The following is a 19,521-nucleotide window of genomic DNA, read 5'->3' as shown; positions in this document are numbered from 1 at the left end:
ATCTTAAATGAAATGTTTGAGAAATAAAAATGCATAAAAGATTTACATTCTGAAAAGGCAACTTGCCAATTATGCTCTTTTAAGTTCAATTAAATCTAGAATTAACGGGAACATTTTTTTTAAAGAACCCTATATTCAATGGCAACAAGTAATACTCTGCCTTGCATGTTATAGCATGCGTACCACAACATCAGACTATAAAAATGTAATATTAAATCAAAGCAGTCAACAGAAATGACTGAATAAACTTCGTTCAATTATAATTTATATCATGCAGTATCAACAGTTGTTCTTACAATGCTATATTGTGCCAATAGACTGTAAATTAATTATTTATGTGATTCATTAAGAATCACTCTGCTGTCAAAGAGCATAGACTGACAGCGACAATCTACCATGAGCGTGGAAATTATTAATGTGCAGCCAAGAGTTTAATTTGATTGGATACTTGTTTTGGGGGGGTGTGGCCGCTACATCAAATACTATTCTCTCATTGGCTAGGGCGCTTGTCACTCCCTGGAGAGAGCAAGTCTGCTCGTCTAAGGTAGTCCGAGCAGAGAAAGTAATGAAGATGGAAGGAGCTGAAGTAAATGAATTATTGAGGAGATTTATGGAGTAGCGAAGTGATAGCTGTTTATACGTCTCGCTGGAAAGATAGAGGACGACGACACCAGGAAGTTGACAGATAGTATGCCAGTAAGTAAACTGTAACTTCCCCCGGGTTTACTTGGTGTCGCGCCTTAGCCAAGCTAGCTAACTCGCAAGCTAATCTATAAGCAACCTTAGTGACAGCTCGGAGTCATTCAGCAAGCCGAGCTGAGGAGTGTGACGGCGGGGGATTCATTTACAGTCTATGGCTGATACTGCTTAACAAATACTCGACATTATATAATGGGACAGTTGTTTATTTTTCCGTCGCTCCAGCAGTATCTTAACAGATAACTGAAAGCTATTTACAGAAAAGCTGTGTATCCAATGTCATTGTGGAAAACTAGCCGGTTAGCACTTCCTCCTAAAGAGGCATAGATAGTTTTATTAGCATAAAGAAATGACATAAACCTGCATTCAAGTTGTGAAAGCTTGCTAACGAGGCAACCATTTTGCTTATGCAGTAATATAGGTGCAGACTTTGTACCTGGCATCAACGTGTGTGTGTGTGTGTGTGTGTGTGTGTGTGTGTGTGTGTGTGTGTGTGTGTGTGTGTGTGTGTGTGTGTGTGTGTGTGTGTGTGTGTGTGTGTGTGTGTGTGTGTGTGTGTGTGTGTGTGTGGCTTGTTCAGATACTTCTTAAGATTCCTCAGGTGACCTCAGGTGATTTCTATGCGTGCGCGCGCGCGCCTTTACGGCAGACCGCATTGTTAGATAATGCGTTGTTAAGGTTTTTCTAATAGCTACGATGTGATGACCCCCCCCAATACTGTCTCACTGGTGACAGTATGAAGCTTTGCATTTCTGCTTTTTATAATGAACTGTTCTCAAAAGGAGACAATTTTTCTGTATTCTTGCTTAAGAGTGTGCATGCTTTTGTTATGAAGGAGAGGTTTGACCTGCAGTAACAGAGGAGTTTGTTGGGTGGGTGATGGTGCCCTGTTGTGTCCTTAGGGTTACAATGTGTGTCTTTTCACCCATTTTTTTTTTTAAAAACACTACAAGCAGCAGGCTTGTTAATGTGCCATATTTATTGCTGCTTGTCCCTTGGTGCCTCTTAATGCTTTTTGACAGTAAAGCCCGCCAGGTCATGGAGCAAGAAGATGGTGTGCGCTCTGCTGTCAGCAAGCATCACAGCTCCAGTCACACATTCCTGATTTTTCTGTGAAGTATCCGGCGATTTCTCTGATAACATCAGTTTCAATCCTTCCACTTTTTATTATATTCTGCACACACAAAGGACAGTTTAGTGAAGTTTGTTTTTGATTGACCGTCTAATTCATCAAGTCAGGCAACTTATCTGCACTTATTGTGGTATTTTGAGTTAAGCCCTGTGGCTCAACATAAAGTGATTCTGAGAGTTAATACATGAACACAAATGGAGGGAAAGAAGGGCAGATAACAGGCAAATGAAAAATCAGCTATGTTAATCACTGGTCTCTCCAGGCTCATTTGATGCAGCACGACAGGGAATTGAAGGGGAGGAGAGAGGAGAAACGAAGATGCATCACTGTGGCTTAGAGGCAACGGAGAAAAGAGCGTAGGCTGCTATAAGAGGATTCCTCCCTTTTAGATCTCTCTATCTGTCTCTCTCGCCTGCAAAAAAAAACAACACACAAGCTACAAACACTGTTGTCATGTCTATTTGGATACAGGCAGTACCCTCCTGTATGTACATGTACACAAATGTGAGAGAAAAGCATCACCTCAAAGCTACTCACAAACTGCTATTCAGGAAGACTCTGGGGGGGGTGAAAGGTGGGAGGCGATGATGCAACAGGGTTAACAGACAGTCCAAATAAAGAAGAGAATATAAGAAAGATGTGATATAATCTGAAGAGAGATGTCATAACAACATACTAAAGTTACAGGAGTGGATAGCTCTTAGACAGGCTGTGAGTTCTGGTTTGTTAGAGGCTCTGCCCTTTATTAGCGCACGGTTACATAACCCTGACTTCACCTTTTATTAGTGCATCTGACAGCTTCTCAAAATAGTTCCTTAAAGGCTTTTGCTTCCTTTTTAAGTCGAAACAAACTCAATTTACCAGCTTTATGGCACTACATACATCGTTTGCATCTTTTTTTAATGGAATTATGTTGTTACATTTCCTGTTTCTCACATTATTTTTCAGTGTATTTGTGGTTTGGGTGTGTCTGCCTTTTACAAGCGTGAGTCAGCGCAGCATTCTTTAAGTAGCCATTTTTACTCGAAATATGATCTGTTTTAAAACTCTGTTTTCCTGCTGCTATAAGTTGTTGGGCGAAGTAACATGGGTGTCTTTCGATTATCAGCGTAACCAGTAGCTTGTGTTGATTGTCTTGCACCACAGCAATAAAAGCAGCTGGGGCAGCTTTAAAAAAAATCCCCACCCACTTTGTAGCTTTTCTCTCTGCTTCCTTTCCTTCTTCATTCAAGACTTCAATCTTATTGGCCCACTTGCTTCCTGAAAGCGTCCCAGGCATATGTGTAATAGGAACTGTGCTAATCAGCTGACAAAGGAAGGAATGAATGTGTGTGGGTGTCCCCCTTCTTCATTCTCGCTTCAACTCTGCATGCGGGCTATCCCAGACAGGTATGTTGAGCTTCAGAGGACACTTCTTAAAGCGTTGTTGTTTTTCCTACTCTTTCTCTGGAATTCCATGTGAAGGCCTGTTTTTATTCTCAGGTGCTCAACTGTTGCTCTGTCAGGACAAGACATGCAACCGTACTGAGCGACAACAATCATTAGGAATGTAAAATCAAAGGAGACCTGTTTGTGTTGGAAGGAGGAGTCAAAATTAAGCTCAATTAGAGAGCCGGCCCTGAGTGTGTCGTTTGCATTAGTGTGTGTTTCAGGGAGTCTGAGACACGAGCGTGGGTGTTGATTCAGAAGGAACGAGCTGTCAACTTTAGCTCGCTCACAGGAACAGGTTTTGTCCATCTGGCATCAAATACACACAGACAGACACACACAGACAGTTGTGCAATGTATGACACATTCCTTGTCACTCTTTTGCAAGTGCTTTGCTTCACCAGAGAAGCTTTGCGTTGGTGAAAAAATGAGTAAGCCACAGCTCGAGAGCTAATCACATGAGTTAGATTAATGTCTTGGGCCTGTTTACATTATAAAGAGGTTTGTGTTTCATTGCCGCACAGATTGAAACCAAATGAACTCTTCTGTTTTATTGACCTCTCTCTCTCTCACCACACTTCAATCCCTCCCCTGGGTTTTCATGCTTTCCTTTTATCCCTCATCTCTCTGACTGCACCTCCATTTATCTGCCCTTCAATTCATTTAGCTATTGATCTGTTCTCGGTTTATCCTCCCGCGCTGCCTGTCTGTCCCTCTCCTGCATTTCTGATGCACCTCCTTGTTCATCACTTCACTGGTTTGTTACTTATTCTCGTCCAGCCTGTTCAGCCACTTCTTCTTAACACTGATTAATTAATGTGTGTGTGTGTTTGTGTGTGTGTGTTTGTTCTGGTCACTGTGCTTGAGCTGCACAAAGGAAGTGCCCTGGCTGCTTCATTGTTTGTAGTGTGTTTCTGCTGTAACTTGATTTCTGTCTTGATCTGTGAGTGCATAATGACACATAGATGGTTTACAGGTAGTTATCCAGACTAAGACAGAAGACAATCATCCACTTCATAACATAATTACGCTCTATGTTGCACTCCAGAGTCAAATCAGTTTAGTCTTTTTCTTCTGCTGGTAGCTCGTGGCTTGTTAATGCGGTCTCTTGGGTTTAAAGCATTTTTAGATTGACCCCCTCCGACAGGTGAGAAATGTATTGATTTCTCGTCTGTTGTCTTCAGAAGAATGACCTCGATACTTGTAATGAGTGGATACACTCAACTGTTTGGGTAATATATTTGCCATTTCATCAACGACTCGAGGCCTCCCCATTCTATTTGTTCCATTTTATTATATTGCAAAAACATAGTTTTGGACTGTTGGCTGAACAAAACAAGGTATCTGTCTGGAGAGGTAAACTTTGGCTTCAGTAAATTGTCAAGTTTGACTATTTTCTGACATTTTGAAACTCAAACCGTTTAATTATTCACGATCAGCAGATTTATGACAAATAAAAACAACGAATAAGCTGTGATACAAGGGCCTAAAAAAATCTTGTTTTTTTGTAAATTTTAAAAAGTTTTCTTGAAGTACAGCCCTCACAAACTTCAAAATATCATGATTTATTACTATGTCCTTATTATTACTAGTATTAGTACTATTAATATTACTATCCTAACAATATGATGTAGGTTCAGATATATTGTCACACATGTCAAATACAGGGTATTTTGTCCTTCATCATGAAGGGTTGACTGGTGCGGTTTAAATGTACAAAAACATCAGTGAGTCTGTGGAGAGCATATCCTCTTAATGCGGCTGACTCAACCACAGACTTTTCATGTAGTCAATAAGAGAGTTAGACTTTAACATGCACATGGCGGCTTTAGAGTTGCCTCTCTTCCTCAAAGCCGTCACAAGCATGAAAGAAGAGAACAACTCTCCACCACAAAGGACTAATTTCTCTAAATGGAGGCTATTCTGCTTTATAATCCTTCCCCATTTTATGAGTCAACGGCTCCCCTCCCCCCCGTCGTCATTGCTGTCGTTGGTACAGTCCATAAATAGACCCATGGCTGCCATGGAGCGGCCAAGCAGCAGAATACTACAGAATAAAGAAATTTGGATTTGTGAAAGACGGATAATGGAGAGCAGGACAAACAGGAGGATGAATGGAGGGACAGAGATGTAAATTCAGCTATAAACATGTTTTTGTTTTTTTTCAATAACACACGTATACAGTAACAGATTAAATATATTACGCAGTTTAGACTTTTTTTTTTTTAATCATTGCAATTTTGAAAACTACACTTTAAATATGCTCTCTTTGAGATCATTGATTGAATTATTTTCTCAACACAGCTGGACAGATTGCTACTTTGAAAAGGAGGTAATGCAGGAAGTGCAAGGTGTAACAACAAGGGGAGAAAAAAATGGCATTGTACTCTCCGATTCGCAGTGTGCACATACATAGAAGGACTTCTTCCTTCCTCCTCCTTTTACTTCAGCCTCTGTTACCAGACTTACCAAACATGGACTCTGGTTCGTCATTCAACAGTTTGTTTAGTCTCGTGCTTCTGATTAGAGAGCTTGCAGCAGATACCCTGCAATAAAAGTCTGCTTTGGAACATGCACAATGCAAGACAGACTGTCCTCCTCAGTCGTGTGTCATTGTGAAATTCACAGTACAGTGGTGGTAAAGATAGCATTCACTTTATTTGAATTATTAATAAGTCTCTTTTTATAGGTAAGTTATTGATAATTCCTTGAAATCTATAAAAGTCTTTTAAGGGCAGGGTAGATAATTTTCTCCAGATACAGTTTTTTGATATTTTATTTGAAATTGTCTTTTTGTTCTGACAGTAGTTAATAATTCATGTGCTCTGAAAAGGGAACAAAAAAATCTGTCATCTGTAGCAGTTGTAAACGCGTAAAGCCTTCGACCAATGTTGACACTGGACCACGTTTTCTAAAGCAATCAAGCCTCTCTACCCAATGAATGCACGAGTGCACACTTAAAGCATGAACTGAAATCAAAAGCACTGTTTAGCCTGGATCTCGCTAACGTGTCCAAAGCCTGTCCAGTATTTAGTCAGCTTCTTGCTTGGTCACTCTCTATTTTTATCTTCGTAGCTTCATCTGTCACTGGTAGGGTTGCAACCTTTGAAGCAGAAAAAAAAAAAAAAAGGACGCCCCCCGCAGGGATGCTACTGAGCAGGGCCCGACCACCTCTGGCCCAGTAACGCTGGGGTGGCACCAGTTGTGGTGAATCCTAATTTAAAACGTTGTTTTCATAAAGTTTAAGAGTCATAGGCTACTTAAAGTCTGGAGTACTTTATTAACACCTTTTTAAGAAATATTAACAAACGCACAACTTAATGTAAAGGGCAGATATGATAATATATAATACAAAACAGGCTCAATTAAATGCACATGACACAACTTCAACAAATGCTTAATACTAGCTATTTAATTTACAACTTAACTTCAAGTAAAGTGATTAACTTAACATGAATTCATTAACTGAGTGTTAACAGGTGATGTGTTGACAGTGCTGGAACATAGAGGAGGACAGATTTTTAGTTAAATAAACAGGTAGTATTCTGTCCTTCTGTCTTTTTTTTGTAGTTTTCTCATGAAATTATGAATGATGATATCAATATGAGTTGTTATACTATTAGATCGACTTTAAAATGACTATTTCACAGTGGATTGCGAAGCTTGAAAGTAAATCATACAGGCATCTCTTGAGAAGGAAATGATGGATCGGTCCAAAATTTTGTCACACATGGAAAGTAGTCGAGAGCAAAAAAGCAGCAAGCGAAAATGAGAAGGAGAGGCTGTGTGGTGCCTTGAGGAGGAGGAGAGAGAAGTTGTGATGCAGACAGAATAAGTGCTGTGATGTCGAACACAGGCTATCAGCTCGATTGAGGTAGAGGTGACTAAATGGTTGTGAAAGTCGGTAAGAGCCTCGTCTCTCTGTGTGTCTCCCTTTTTAAGAAACATCACAAACCTTTCATCCTGTTCAAGAAGCATTTCAACCCAAAGACATTCTCTTTCTCATCAGTTCTTTTATGGTGAAGGCGGCCAGGTTTCTCTCCGTGTGGGTGATGTTATTTTATGTTCTATTTGCCAGCCTGCGTTGATGTAAGGTTAGGTACCCTACATGCTGCAGAGGTGTGTGTGTGTGTGTCTGGAGAGGAATGAGAGGGAAGAAGAGACTTATGCTTCTTTGGAGTGTTGAATCTCTGCCTGGAGTGTGTACAGTCACTGCTCACCACTGCCGTGACATTGTCTGCTGTGTGTAACAGAATATTTATAGCAGGAGATCGCATTGTAGCAAGCTGGCAAACACGGAAGGAGCCTTGTTAAAGTTGTGGGTGCTTTTGTGTTAAATGTTATTTTTCTGTGTGTCAACAGTAATGCAGAGTGTATTTGTGTGTGTTTTTCTCTCTCTCAGGTAGAAGTGACTCCACTGCAGATGACGGATCATGTTGGCTATGGACCAAGGAGTGGTGGAGGAATGGCTGTCAGAATTTAAGGTACTGCTTCAGTCGGTGCATTTCTGCGTCTATTCCCAAAAAGCAATATTAAAAAGCTTTATTGCATGATGATGAGTATTCACTTCGTTCCTCGCTGACAAGAAATTGCACGGTCCTATTCCAATATGTGCATTCAGCACCAGATACGTGACAGTCACAAAAACCAAGGCTTGTCTTCCAGTCCATCAGGAACAACCTGTCGCCCACTCTCACTCAAGCTGACTTCCAAATGCAAACGGATCGATGCAGCCTCCCTGCACATAAAGCTACCAATATGTGCAGGGAGCACATGTTTCATATATTCAACAGCAATAGTTATCAGGCCTATAGATAGATAGATAGATAGATAGATAGATAGATAGATAGATAGATACTTTATTGATCCAGAGGGAAATTCGAGGCATCCAGTAGCAGTATACAGACAGGCAGGACACAAGACATTAGTTACAATACACACCCGCTGTCCTCCCTCCCCTCTGTATACAATAATCCCCCAAACAAGATTTGGGAGCCCCTATGTGACTAAGAGTAAACATAATTACAGGTTAAACCTGTGCAGTTAGCATTAGCATTAGACTTAAACTTATGTAGTATAATGTACATAACCTGTGAAGGAGAGAAAAACTGTGCTGAAAAAATGTGCTGATTAAAAGAGACCTGTAAACAGTTAAATAAATGTACTCATCTGATTTGATATCAGGTCTGTTTTGTTCACCTGTAACCGTCATTATGTACAGATTTCTTACTCCAATCACATTTGTGTCCTTGATTAGAGATGAATAGGCAGCAAGTGCCAGATTGAAACTGATAAAAAAATAAACAAAGGGTTTGACTAAATAGTTTCTCTGTGAGTTTTTTATGTGGGTTTTATATATATATATATATATATATATATATATATATATATATATATATATACATACAATACTCCTGTTTGTATGTTTCAGACCCTCCCTGACAGTGCTGTGTCCAACTATGCTGCCTCACTAAAGGACAAAGGTGCTCTGGTCCCTGCGCTTTACAAGGTCGTCAGAGAGAACTACAGCGATGTATGGACACACTTTTAAACTGTTACACCCGTTCACCTCATGACCACACAACCGTTCACCATTTTGAACAGTCGGCAAATCCATGCCTTTTAAAATGGACCTGGTTTCTTACGGTCCTTTCTTTTTTTTCTTTTCTTTTTTTTTTGCGCTTAAAATAACGAGTGACCCAAAACACTCCACATGCAAAATATATTACACTCTCAGTTTGAGTTGAATCATTCACGTGTTTTAATATTCGTTTGTTTTCTAATCCGTCTCAGTTGCTCGAGCCCGTGTGCCACCAGTTGTTTGAGTTTTACCGGAGCGGTGAGCCACAGCTGCAGCGCTTCACGTTACAGTTCCTGCCAGAGCTCCTGTGGAGCCTCCTGTCCGTCAGCGCAGCCAGAGACCCCCACACCTCCGGCTGCATCGAGGCCCTGCTGCTGGGCATTTACAACTTGGTAGGAAGGGAGGATGAAGGTGGTGGTGGTCGTATGTTTGTGAGTGTGCACGCAAGGTTGACGTCCCTGCTGATCTGTTCATTTACTGGGTTGTCTTTGTGTGTTTTGAAATATTTCACCATGCCTGTTTGAAAGAAGAGAAATCACTGGTTCAGATACGAGTTTAAAAAAAGGGAACTGAAAAATGGGTAGGTTGCCCCTAATTTGCCCTCAAGCTTTCCCCTGAGATTTGCTTTTAATGTAGTTTTGACTCCTATTTCCATACATTTTGTTTCTCTATTTGCTGCCCATCAAGAACATGCAATGTCCCCTAACTTCTCTTTGAATGGCAGAATAGGTCAACTGTCACTCAGCCCACAAGCTGGCTCCCAATCATCTATTTGACATTAACATGCACAGAGGGGACCAGAACCCTGGGGTGTGTGTGTGCGTGTGTGTGCGTGTTATCCAAAGTGGGGAAACATAGACCCTCAAGTGCACTTAAGCAAATTCTCAGTCTCATTTTGTGTGTTTGACTCACAGGAAATAGTCGATAAAGATGGACAGAGTAAAGTGTTATCCTTTACCGTCCCTTCCCTCTCCAAACCCTCGGTGTATCATGAGGTGAGGAATGCACACAAATTCAAACACATCGTTAATTAGCTCCAACGTTCTGTTTAAACAACAATGACTCCCGTCCTCTCCACTCCAGCCTTCAGCTATCGGCTCCATGGCCCTCACAGAAGGGGCTTTAGCCAATCACGGGCTGAGCAGGGTGGTGTACAGCGGGCCGCATCTCCAGAGAGAGAACTTTACAGCACAGAACAGGTAAGATGCATGATGGGGAGGGGGGGGGGGGGGTGTTGTGCAGACGGTGACCTGGAAAATGACCTCCCCTGAAGCAAGCAAATAATAGGCAGCTAATGACAACCAAAATACACCCAGAAATAAAGGACGATGAAAAGAGAACACACTGATGGGTTCAGTGGCAAAACCAGGCAATTAGAGGAATTTGTTGTTCGGTCAAAATGAGCTCCGGGACATATTCCCCAAGTTGACTTTAAAATCCTTAAGTGTCTCCTCTCCTCAGACGTACACGGTGATGAGAAGTTCATCATCTGCCAGGGCTAATCTTTTTATGCATGCTACACTAGAAACAGTGAAGCCCATGGCAGTCGGCTTCCCTCTGTTGTTGTTTCTTGTTTTATAAACCGTTCAATAATGACTGAATAGAATCCTTTGATTCTGAGTTAGTGGTTGCATGTTCAAAAATAAGTTTGGTTATTTTATTCATCTTGGTCATTTAAGTCAGAGTGTGGTTTGAAGCTAGACTATGTCGGAGACATGCTGCTCTAACAAGTTTATATTTATAGAAAAAAAAAACATGGAATGTAGGCCGAAATAACGCGTGCGATTTGAAATGTTACGTTTGTGCGCTTAGATTCGAGGTGTTGACCTTCCTGTTGCTCTGCTACAACGCTGCTCTGAGCTACATGACGTCCACCTCCCTGCAGTCCCTCTGCCAGCTCAGCTCCAGGTAAAGCATGCACCCACGCAGACATCAGTAAGACTTCACATGATACGACACATGGGTCACTTTGTCACATGTTCGGGGACCTCGACCCGCATGCCCCACACACACACACACACAAAAACAATATTTTCAAGCCTTCGCTTATCTCATCCTTTTTAGACTTTGCTGCCAAAGACTGCCAAGATACCACAATTACATTAGTGCGTGGATCTGCTTTGAACACATTGAGCTATGTGACTTTGGTGATTTGTCAGCTACAGTTGTGCGTGTCTCCGATAAGCTGCGAGCAAAAAGGAAGTGATAAGCTTTGATTTCGCCCCAGAAGGTTAACTGTGTAGAAGCTGTGTGCAGTATAAAGCAGCTCCTATAGTGCACAGTTAACAGTTGTCCTCTGACATTATGTTATTTCAGATCATGTGAGTAATGTTGTAAACCATTCATAAGTCATGAGTTTTTCCACTGTAACAAGCTCTTCTTCTGAGATTTCAATGATTTTTTTTTCCTCCAGGGTTTGTATATGCGGCTACCCACGGCAACAGATGCGGCGCTATAAAGGCATAAGCACGCGGCTCACAGTAACGTCAGAGTTCCTGGTTCAGCTCATCACAGGGATACACTACGCCTTGTGAGTGCTCACACGTCTGTCTGTCATTGTCTTCACTGTTCTAACTGTGTGTATTTCTGAACATTTCGCCGTTAACATTCTCACAGTACGATAGGATAATGATTTCTGGAGACATCGATGGTCATTATAATCACAGCACACATTCTGAGAGGCATTTTAACAGCGATTGACGTCTCGAGCTCAGCTGATGATAAAGAAAGTCAAAGGCAAATGTCCACTTTTTTTTTTAACCAAAAGTAGTCAAAGCTTGTTCTGTTCTATACATGACTGATCCTGCTGCCTCAGGAAGCGTCCATACGATCTAACCCCAGTTTACTCCAAACACATGACATCCATAAAGATCCAGGGATTACTTTAAGTGTAACACCTCCGTTCACATCATCCTTCTCTGTAAATATTTCATCTTTTTAATTGAGGTACGTTCAAAGGGTGGCTACCTGCTTTAGATGACACCTCATTAGCCAATTACGACCTTCCATTCACTATCGTCAGCCTATTATGGCTGCTCCTGTTCTGATGCATGTATACTTGGCCAATTGCACGCAACCGTGTCGACAACTGACATTATTTACAGCCAGTGAAATTCCAAAGGTGTGGACGTGCTGCGTCTGTTTACTTTAGGTATTCACAGCAAGGAATTCCGACCAATTAGAAAGCACCTTTTGGTCAGCTTGTAAATGTCCAAGTTTGAGGTTTAATTATTCAACAATGGGACAAATGAGTCCATGAATTAGAGCACAGCAAACAAACAGCAGGTTTAGACGCACATACTGTGTTCTCACATGTTTGTGTGTTTGTTCCTGTGCGTAGGTGTAATGGGGAAGTTGAACTGGGATCCAAAGCACTGGATGACGTCCTGTATCGGGCCCAGCTCGAGCTCTTCCCTGAAGCTCTGTTGGTGAGTGCAACCATTTTTTTTCTGCTAGTATCACATATCCCTTTTTTTTGTATGTGTGTGCTTTAGGAGCAGAAGTGTTTGTGTGTGTCTGAGGGAGAGCATGTGATTTAGACACATGCCTGTCTGTAGTTTCGGTTCATGCATGGCACTATGCTGTATTGTGTTGGCCGCTGTGTGTGTCAGCAACTGCAGGCAGTGTAATCCCACTAGATTATTTACATGCTTTCCACTCTGCTCAGTTAAGCTATAATCCTTGAGGTCCAGGGAGTGGAGGATTGGACCTAAGCTCAGAGCATTACTACACAAGTCAAGGTGTACTGCGCCACAACATTCAAAAAAACACACCACCATCTTAGTAAGGATGGTGATGGGATTCAAAAGTATCCTTTAAAATGAAATTTAAAAAAAAGTGTGTGGACGCGTGCCATGAACACACACAAACCAGTGTCCAGCACTTTTATTTGTGTTTACTTGTTGCGGGGAGACACACCAGGTGGCGGCTAGCTTTGCATAGCTTGGTGGCCTGTCCATCATGAGGCCAATGAGATGCAGCCTCTCAGACAAAAGGCGTGTTGTGATCATGATGCCTTCTACCTCATGTTCAACGTAATCATGGGTACAAGGGGCCACTCGAGGATTTCCAGCGAGTACTGAGATTATCATGGAAAGACTTGTGAAACACAAAGCATGTTTGTTTTTGTTTTAGCACTATTCTGTGTAACCCGTTTGTTCTAAGCTTTTCGGTTTATCCCTGTTCACAAATCTGTTGAGAAATGGGATTATGATCGGATGTTATTGCGTTGGTCACATGATCTGAACTCCAGTCAGATTTAGGAAGCAAAACACTTTCTGCGAAGTATCTGAAATCTGTGCTTGAGGTTTTATGTGCCGGACCAGGATCTTCACACTTGGCTGTCGAGTTGTGTGACAGCTTTTCTATGCAGTTGACTTGTTCCCGCTCGACAGTTTTTAGTACTTTCACTGATGTAATTATAAAGGTTTAGTTCATGCTTCATAACATGCATCGGTTGGTGAGAAAATAAAAAGCCAAGTTGAAAAAACATGATAGTAAAAATGTTCATGGTTTTATTTTATACTAAAGCAACAAACGACCATCTATTCTACTTTCACATAAGGTTTTCCCAGATGTGCATGGTGATATTTTTTTTTTTCAAAATTTGAAACCTTGTTGTTCTGTCAAATCCTCCAGAGCTGCAGTTTTATTTACTATATACAGTATATGTGGTTTATACATAGTCAGTGTAAATCTCCTCGAGTAAAGAAACAACACCTCTGTCATTCTCTGAGGCGGTGATGTTTCAGTTTTTGTTGTGTGCTTTTGTTTTGTCCTCAGGTGGGTAACGCCATCAAGTCGTCGCTGCACGGCGCTGCACTGAAGAGCAACAACAAGGAGGGTGCGCGGAGCATCCAGGTGGAGATAACGCCAACCTCCTCTAGGATCTCCAGAAATGCTGTCACGTCTCTGTCTATCAGGGGACACCGCTGGAAGAGACACGGTGAGACTCATACCCGAAGGGGGAAGAGTAATCTAGATGTGAGGACACATCAGTCGGTCGTTCCAGTCACTACGAAAAAAAACAAAAAAAAACGAGAACGCTCCCAAATGCACTTTTCACATTTTTCTTCAATCATATTTTTCTCAGGTATTATGAAATGGTAGAAGGATAGAGCAATCGCTTGAGACGTTTTCATCTTTCTGTCTTCCCACCATATCATGTCCAACAGTCAATTTATACACAAGTGTTCTCGTCCACTGTCAGCACCTGAAACTGCAGGGCGCCCATCCTCAGTTTGCGAGCTCTTGCTCTCCACCTTTAATTCTTGAGTTTCCACATTACAGACATGATTTGATCCTGGACGACCTGAGACAGGCGAGTGTCAAAGGATAAGAGAAGTCAGGGAAGAAACCGATGAATGCAGCCAGACAAGGAGATTCAACAGAGCATAAAACCTTAAATGAGAGCAGGTAGTACAAAGAAACGGATATCTGCAAGAGTTTCTGTGTTGTTATTTGAGATCAGCTGAAAAGAAACTCCGAACTCTTCAGATGAAATAAATTAAACCTCATTGTTAATTAGGGTCAGTGACAGCAGACTGTTTTAGTTCACGAGACGAGACATCTCTCTCAGTTGTAGAGCACAGATCAGGCAGATAATTGCAGCTTTAGGTTTGTTTAATGAGCAGGTTTCATCTTGAGCCCCACAGCCCTTTTTTCCATCTCATGAATGCTGCACATGGCAGCCTGTTTTAGAGCTGCTGCTTTGTGCGTTTTTGTTAAGAGCAGAAACCCAGATAAAAATACTATTGAATATTATTAGTTGTGTTGAGGTGAGAGATGGCCCAGTTTTGTGTTTGTATTTGTCTCCATGTAGCATGTTTTTGGCCATTCTGTAACTCTGATTTTTGTCTTTTTATTTTTCTGCCATCACACTGATAACCTCTGTTTGTCTCATGTCATGTGTGCCTGTGCACATGGCCGTCTTTTGTTTTTCACGTATGTGTGCATGATACATGTCTGTATGTCTATCTGTGTTTTTGTTTCTATATGCATCCCCCATCAAATGCTCCCCCCCCCATCAGAGTCCCAGGAGGTGAGTGTAGAAATTGACGCTGCGCAGGGGGGCGTGGCCATCCCTGAGATCAGTGTGACAGGTGTGAGCGGCGAGCGAATGGCCAATGGAGACTCCCTTCGGCAGCGCCCCGAGAGTGACGTGTTGGGCGCCGCGTCCGAGGTCAGCCCCGACCCCCGAGGTCATGACTCCTGCACGCGGGGTCAGGAGGTCAGGAGGCAGAAGTCTGTAAGGCGGATGGTGGAGAATGAGGGTTCTGGGTCGGCTTCCACAGGGAGAAGCCAGTACTAAGACCCCCTCCTTCCCCCCTGCCCTGCTCCCGGTGTAACCTAGGTAACTGTGTGCAGGGGCGTGGTCTGAGACGCTGCATGACTGCTGTCCCCTTTACCTCTTCGCACTGGGCTCCACCAAGCTCTCTTGCCTAATTGTCTAATTTCTTTCCTCTCCATCTGTCTATTGAACGTCATTTATGCATCCATTCTCTCCTTTGTGGTTGAATCTTACTCACAGGAGTTCTCCTACAAAGGGTCCTTAAAATCCAAATCATTATTGAAGATCTAACTAAGTAACAGATCAATAACCTAATAAAAAATGCATAATAATGAAATGTTCTTTGCTGCATCACACAGTCCTACTAAACAGAGGTTAAACCAGAAACATAAAGTACAGGTATAAAACTTAACAAACGTTAACAAAGACACCTACTGCAGATAAGAAACTGCTGGCAGTTAAAAGCCTGGTAGCTAAAAGAGGTGATGCCATTACATCATAAAGCCCCCAGATATAATCTTAGCCACACCATGACCAGGAGTTAGTACTCGCAAGTTTTTTTTTGTTTTTTTTACAGGACTTACTCCTGGGTTTTTTTTGGGGAGAGATATGTTTCTGGGTCGCTTAAAGTGCGCCTCAGTACGCCTCGACATGTTACCCCAGGGTTAACCTGGAAACAGACTACTTCCCTCTGACTTGTAGCTAGACGCTGAGGAAAGATATGCAGGTCTTAAATTGTTTCATAATTCTCAGCGTTAATGTTGATAACTGGTGACCTGTTTTTCGACATGCTGGACCTGCCTATCTGTCTGTTTACCAGCTGTTTTACAGGTGTTCTGTTACCAAGGTAGCATCAGATCAAAACTGTGTACGTGGGTGGTTGGTGACTCACACAGGTGGATTCGATGCATGCCCCAAACGAAGCAGGAAAGATTTTTTTTTTTTTGTAGTCGTGTATGTCTTTTAGAGATAGAGAGGTGAAACATGTATTTAGGGTTTACCTTCTCTACCTTTGTTCTTCCTTTACCTTTCCTTTGTGGTCTCTCCCAGGCTTATGTCCTCTCCTGCCTTTGGGACAAACATGCACTTCTCTACCAGTAAACAACTCACTGTTGTCTTACAACACTGCTGGTGAATCTAACTTGTGTGCTGGGCTTTAAAAAAAAAAAAAAGATTGCGTCTATGTTCAGGTGGTGAGCTTTCCCTGTAAGCTTAGGCTACAGTGTGCAGGTGCCACCTACTGGACAGAGACAGAACTCCTCTGTCATGCAGCCCAACACAAAACTGGAAGTTACTGCATTTGACTCATAATGTAACAGTGCATTATATATTCAATAAAATCACTTAAACCTTGATTGGACCAGAGGGGCTGGATGACAAATGAGTTATTATCCCTATAGATACTCCAGTTTTTCATTTCTGTATTGTTGTTGTTTTTTTCTCCCTCTGTCTCACAGACGCAGTGGATCTGGGTTCCCCGGATGAGTTGATGGATATTTCTGAGGTGGATGAAGGGGTGTGGCCAGGTGGGGTGGGGCCTGATATGACCCCTCCAACCATCACGATCAGCAACAGCGTCACCACGTTGAACCTGGGGGCCAAGGCATTGAAGAAGTGTCGGCTCGGCGGGCGGTCCAGCAAGGACAAGGAGGCAGGCCTTCTAACTACCGGCCGAGCTGCCAGTGAAAACGCAGAGCTGTCTGTCAAGCGGCTGACGCTCACTTCCAGCCAATCGGTGCCCAAGGCAGGAGCTCTCACCAGCCTGACACGCACTGCCAGTGCCGTCTTCTCCCGCTCTTTTGAGCAGGTTGCCAGCGGCAACGCCCCTCCAAACAGCAACCACACCACTTCTGAAGCTGGCCGCTACTCATGCAGTCTGCAAGAGGACGGGCTGGGGTACTTGAGTCCAGCGCCAAACCACACGCAGCGCTCTCCCAGCATTAGCGTGCACCTTGGCTCTGACCTTTAAAAAATTCTGTGACTCCTCAGTCCTGGATCCCTCTATCCTGTGACCCTGTACCTGTGACCTGGAACTCCAAGCCATGCCAACATAAACAGACTGCAAACACACAAGCATACACTCCCTTGTCTGTGCTGCTCCCCTGCTCCATTCACAGTCTCCTCTGAACCTGATGGATGTCTGATGTCAAGGGTAGATCACTCCAAGCTTCAACGATTTGTAATAGTGCAATTACAGTGAAGTGGTGGCAGGACAAAGCTGCACATCGTTGCAGAGCAGCCCTTCATAAACGGTGGCACTAAAAACTCCTTACTTCAGTACTGTGTGGAAAAGTATTTTGAATTGGCATATTTGCCCTGCATGGCTTTTCCATTCATTCATCCTCACGTCGTCTGGGTTTGTCAGAAGGCAGATGTTGACTGTGTGAATATGCTTGAGTGTGTGTGTGTGCCTCTGTGTGTGTGCGTGAATGTGTGTTTGTACAGTTGATTTTTTTTTTTTAGAATAAAGGCTGCTGATTGATACAATGAACAAGGTATGATTCTACAACTTAACACAAGCGTTTCTACCCTTTAAAAAAATAAAGAAAGAAATAAAAAAGTAAAAGAAAATTTGATCTCTTCCCATGGCAATACAAATCTCTTCTGTTTTCAGTCTTTTGGGAACAATACTCAAACTCTCTTTTCACACAAGAAAATCTGCACTCTTCCCTTAAAAAAAAAATCCTGAAAAACTATGACTAAATAATCAACCAGTGTGATAAGAACTGATAATTTCTGTTTACAGCTGCACAGTATTGTCATCAAGATGGAGAAGCAATATTTGTGTCTTTCCTTCCCTGTCTCTGCTCTAGCACTTTCCTCCATTGCTGTGTATTTGATGGCTCTAATGAAATCCAACTTGTATAAAATAAGAATGATTTTGATCAATGGGGAGGATGGCTGTAGATTTGTTAAGTATTGGATTTGCACTTGAAAGATAAAAATGTGTGTTTTCAACTTTGGTATTTTCTTATGACGAAAAAAAAAGGCTCAACTTTCGACTAAGGTATTTTCCTGTGACAGATTCGGTAAATGCTTTGTTGCTCCGCCACAGACTGCAACGATAATCACAGAGGCAAAATGATCTGATGGATCAGAGTTAGGTTTGCAAAACCCTGTAATCTGAAGTTGATCGTATCTGTGAGTTCTGCAGTGCAAAGTGGACAGAGTAACAAAGCATCTTTACCCTTTTTTGGTCCACCCACCATTCCAGCTGTTTGTAGGACTCTCGTGATGTGTTTACGGAACCCATACCCACCTGCTACTTTCTATATCTCATGTCAAAGATTCATCCTGCCCCACCCTTACGCAATAGTGTGTTCTGTTGTTTCTGTACTTGACCTGTCCAGTGTTCACACAGTAGCCTGGTGAGAAATTTACAATCAGTGTTTCTGTATGTGGGTTTACAGAATGTGACTGGGTAATCTCTTGTTGTACAGCATACTGTTGTACTGAAGTTGGTTTATTTTGGCCTTTTTATGTCTGAAGATAACTCACTGCTACAACTTCTGGGAATAAAGTGTTTCTATATTTCATGTGTTTTCTTTATGTTGTGTTGTTTCCATGTTTAGCAGCAATTAAACCATATAACACACAAAATCATAAATAAGTTAGACAGAGCAGGTTGAGAACTTTTTTTTTATCCATTTCAAAAGACCTTTATCAACCATGAGTGAAACACTTAACATAGACCCCCATGGAAAGAAGTAAGTGTTAAGGCCTGCATCCTTCGGGCATAATGTTTTAGAGGGGTAAAAAGGCACTAATGGTGCCTGAACATGAAGAACTTTGTAAATGAGGAGAATGATTTAAAATTGTTTTCTATATAAGAACCAGTGCAGAGAAGCTGATATAGGAGTAATAGTCAAGTGAGTACACCTGAAGTATTTGTGACCAGTTGAAGAGTTTTTAGTGATGAAAAAGGACACTGATAAAATGGAATTCAAATAATCATGTCTATAGTTAACAAATGCATGGACTATTTTATGTATGGTGTACTCAGGAAGTAGTCTATGTGATTAGAGCAGGACAAAACGTTTTGATTGAGACAACAATGTGTACCTCATGGGGATTTAATAATTGTACAGGAAAATACAATGTCACACAGCTACAATCACATCTAACACTTAAAATAGGATACCAAGTAAAAAAATAAAAAAAACTATCCATAAAAACTACAAATATATCTAAGGCATTAATTTCTAGAATGAATATATGTATTTACATGTTTTAGAGAAAACTTAAATAAGACTATTTACACATTATACTAGCTGTGATTAAAAAAACATTGACAGAGAGTGATTTGTTAAAAATAAGTGTAACATAATGTTCCAGGATAGATATTGAACTGAAATAATGTTGAGTTTTTCTTAGAGGGTAAGAAAGTCAGTT

The 19,521-nt window shown here is 41.8% G+C and overlaps 1 protein-coding gene across 2 annotated transcripts; it reads left to right on the top strand.

The window, feature by feature from the left end:
• The first annotated feature begins 501 nt into the window (after window positions 1–501).
• hycc1 (hyccin PI4KA lipid kinase complex subunit 1) lies at window positions 502–18,665 on the top strand. 2 transcript variants are annotated; one of them, XM_079368047.1, is made up of 12 exons: window positions 502–696; window positions 7,662–7,743; window positions 8,691–8,792; window positions 9,053–9,232; window positions 9,755–9,835; window positions 9,924–10,039; window positions 10,653–10,748; window positions 11,254–11,370; window positions 12,181–12,268; window positions 13,623–13,785; window positions 14,870–15,192; window positions 16,587–16,722. In XM_079368047.1, exons 2-11 carry the CDS (start codon window positions 7,693–7,695, stop codon window positions 15,148–15,150), a joined length of 1,275 nt encoding a protein of 424 aa, XP_079224173.1. In that variant the 5' UTR covers window positions 502–696; window positions 7,662–7,692; the 3' UTR covers window positions 15,151–15,192; window positions 16,587–16,722. The 2 variants fall into 2 exon arrangements, with proteins under 2 accessions (XP_079224173.1, XP_079224172.1); XM_079368046.1 differs by lacking the exon at window positions 14,870–15,192 and having other exon boundaries at window positions 16,587–18,665.
• The last annotated feature ends 856 nt before the right edge of the window (window positions 18,666–19,521 follow it).

The sequence above is a fragment of the Symphodus melops genome (genome assembly GCF_947650265.1).
Source record: "Symphodus melops genome assembly, chromosome: 18".
Taxonomy (NCBI): Eukaryota; Metazoa; Chordata; class Actinopteri; order Labriformes; family Labridae; genus Symphodus; species Symphodus melops.
The sequence above is the reverse complement of the archived record's forward strand: the minus strand, read 5'-3'. Positions and strand labels throughout refer to the sequence as shown.

Bases quoted from the DNA above. Each gene is read 5' to 3' on its own strand.
- hycc1 (XM_079368046.1), top strand. From the start codon at position 7,693: ATGTTGGCTATGGACCAAGGAGTGGTGGAGGAATGGCTGTCAGAATTT. The intron at 9,233-9,754 runs GTAGGAAGGGAG...TTTGACTCACAG, and splicing joins TGCTGGGCATTTACAACTTG to GAAATAGTCGATAAAGATGG. The intron at 10,040-10,652 runs GTAAGATGCATG...TTGTGCGCTTAG, and splicing joins AACTTTACAGCACAGAACAG to ATTCGAGGTGTTGACCTTCC.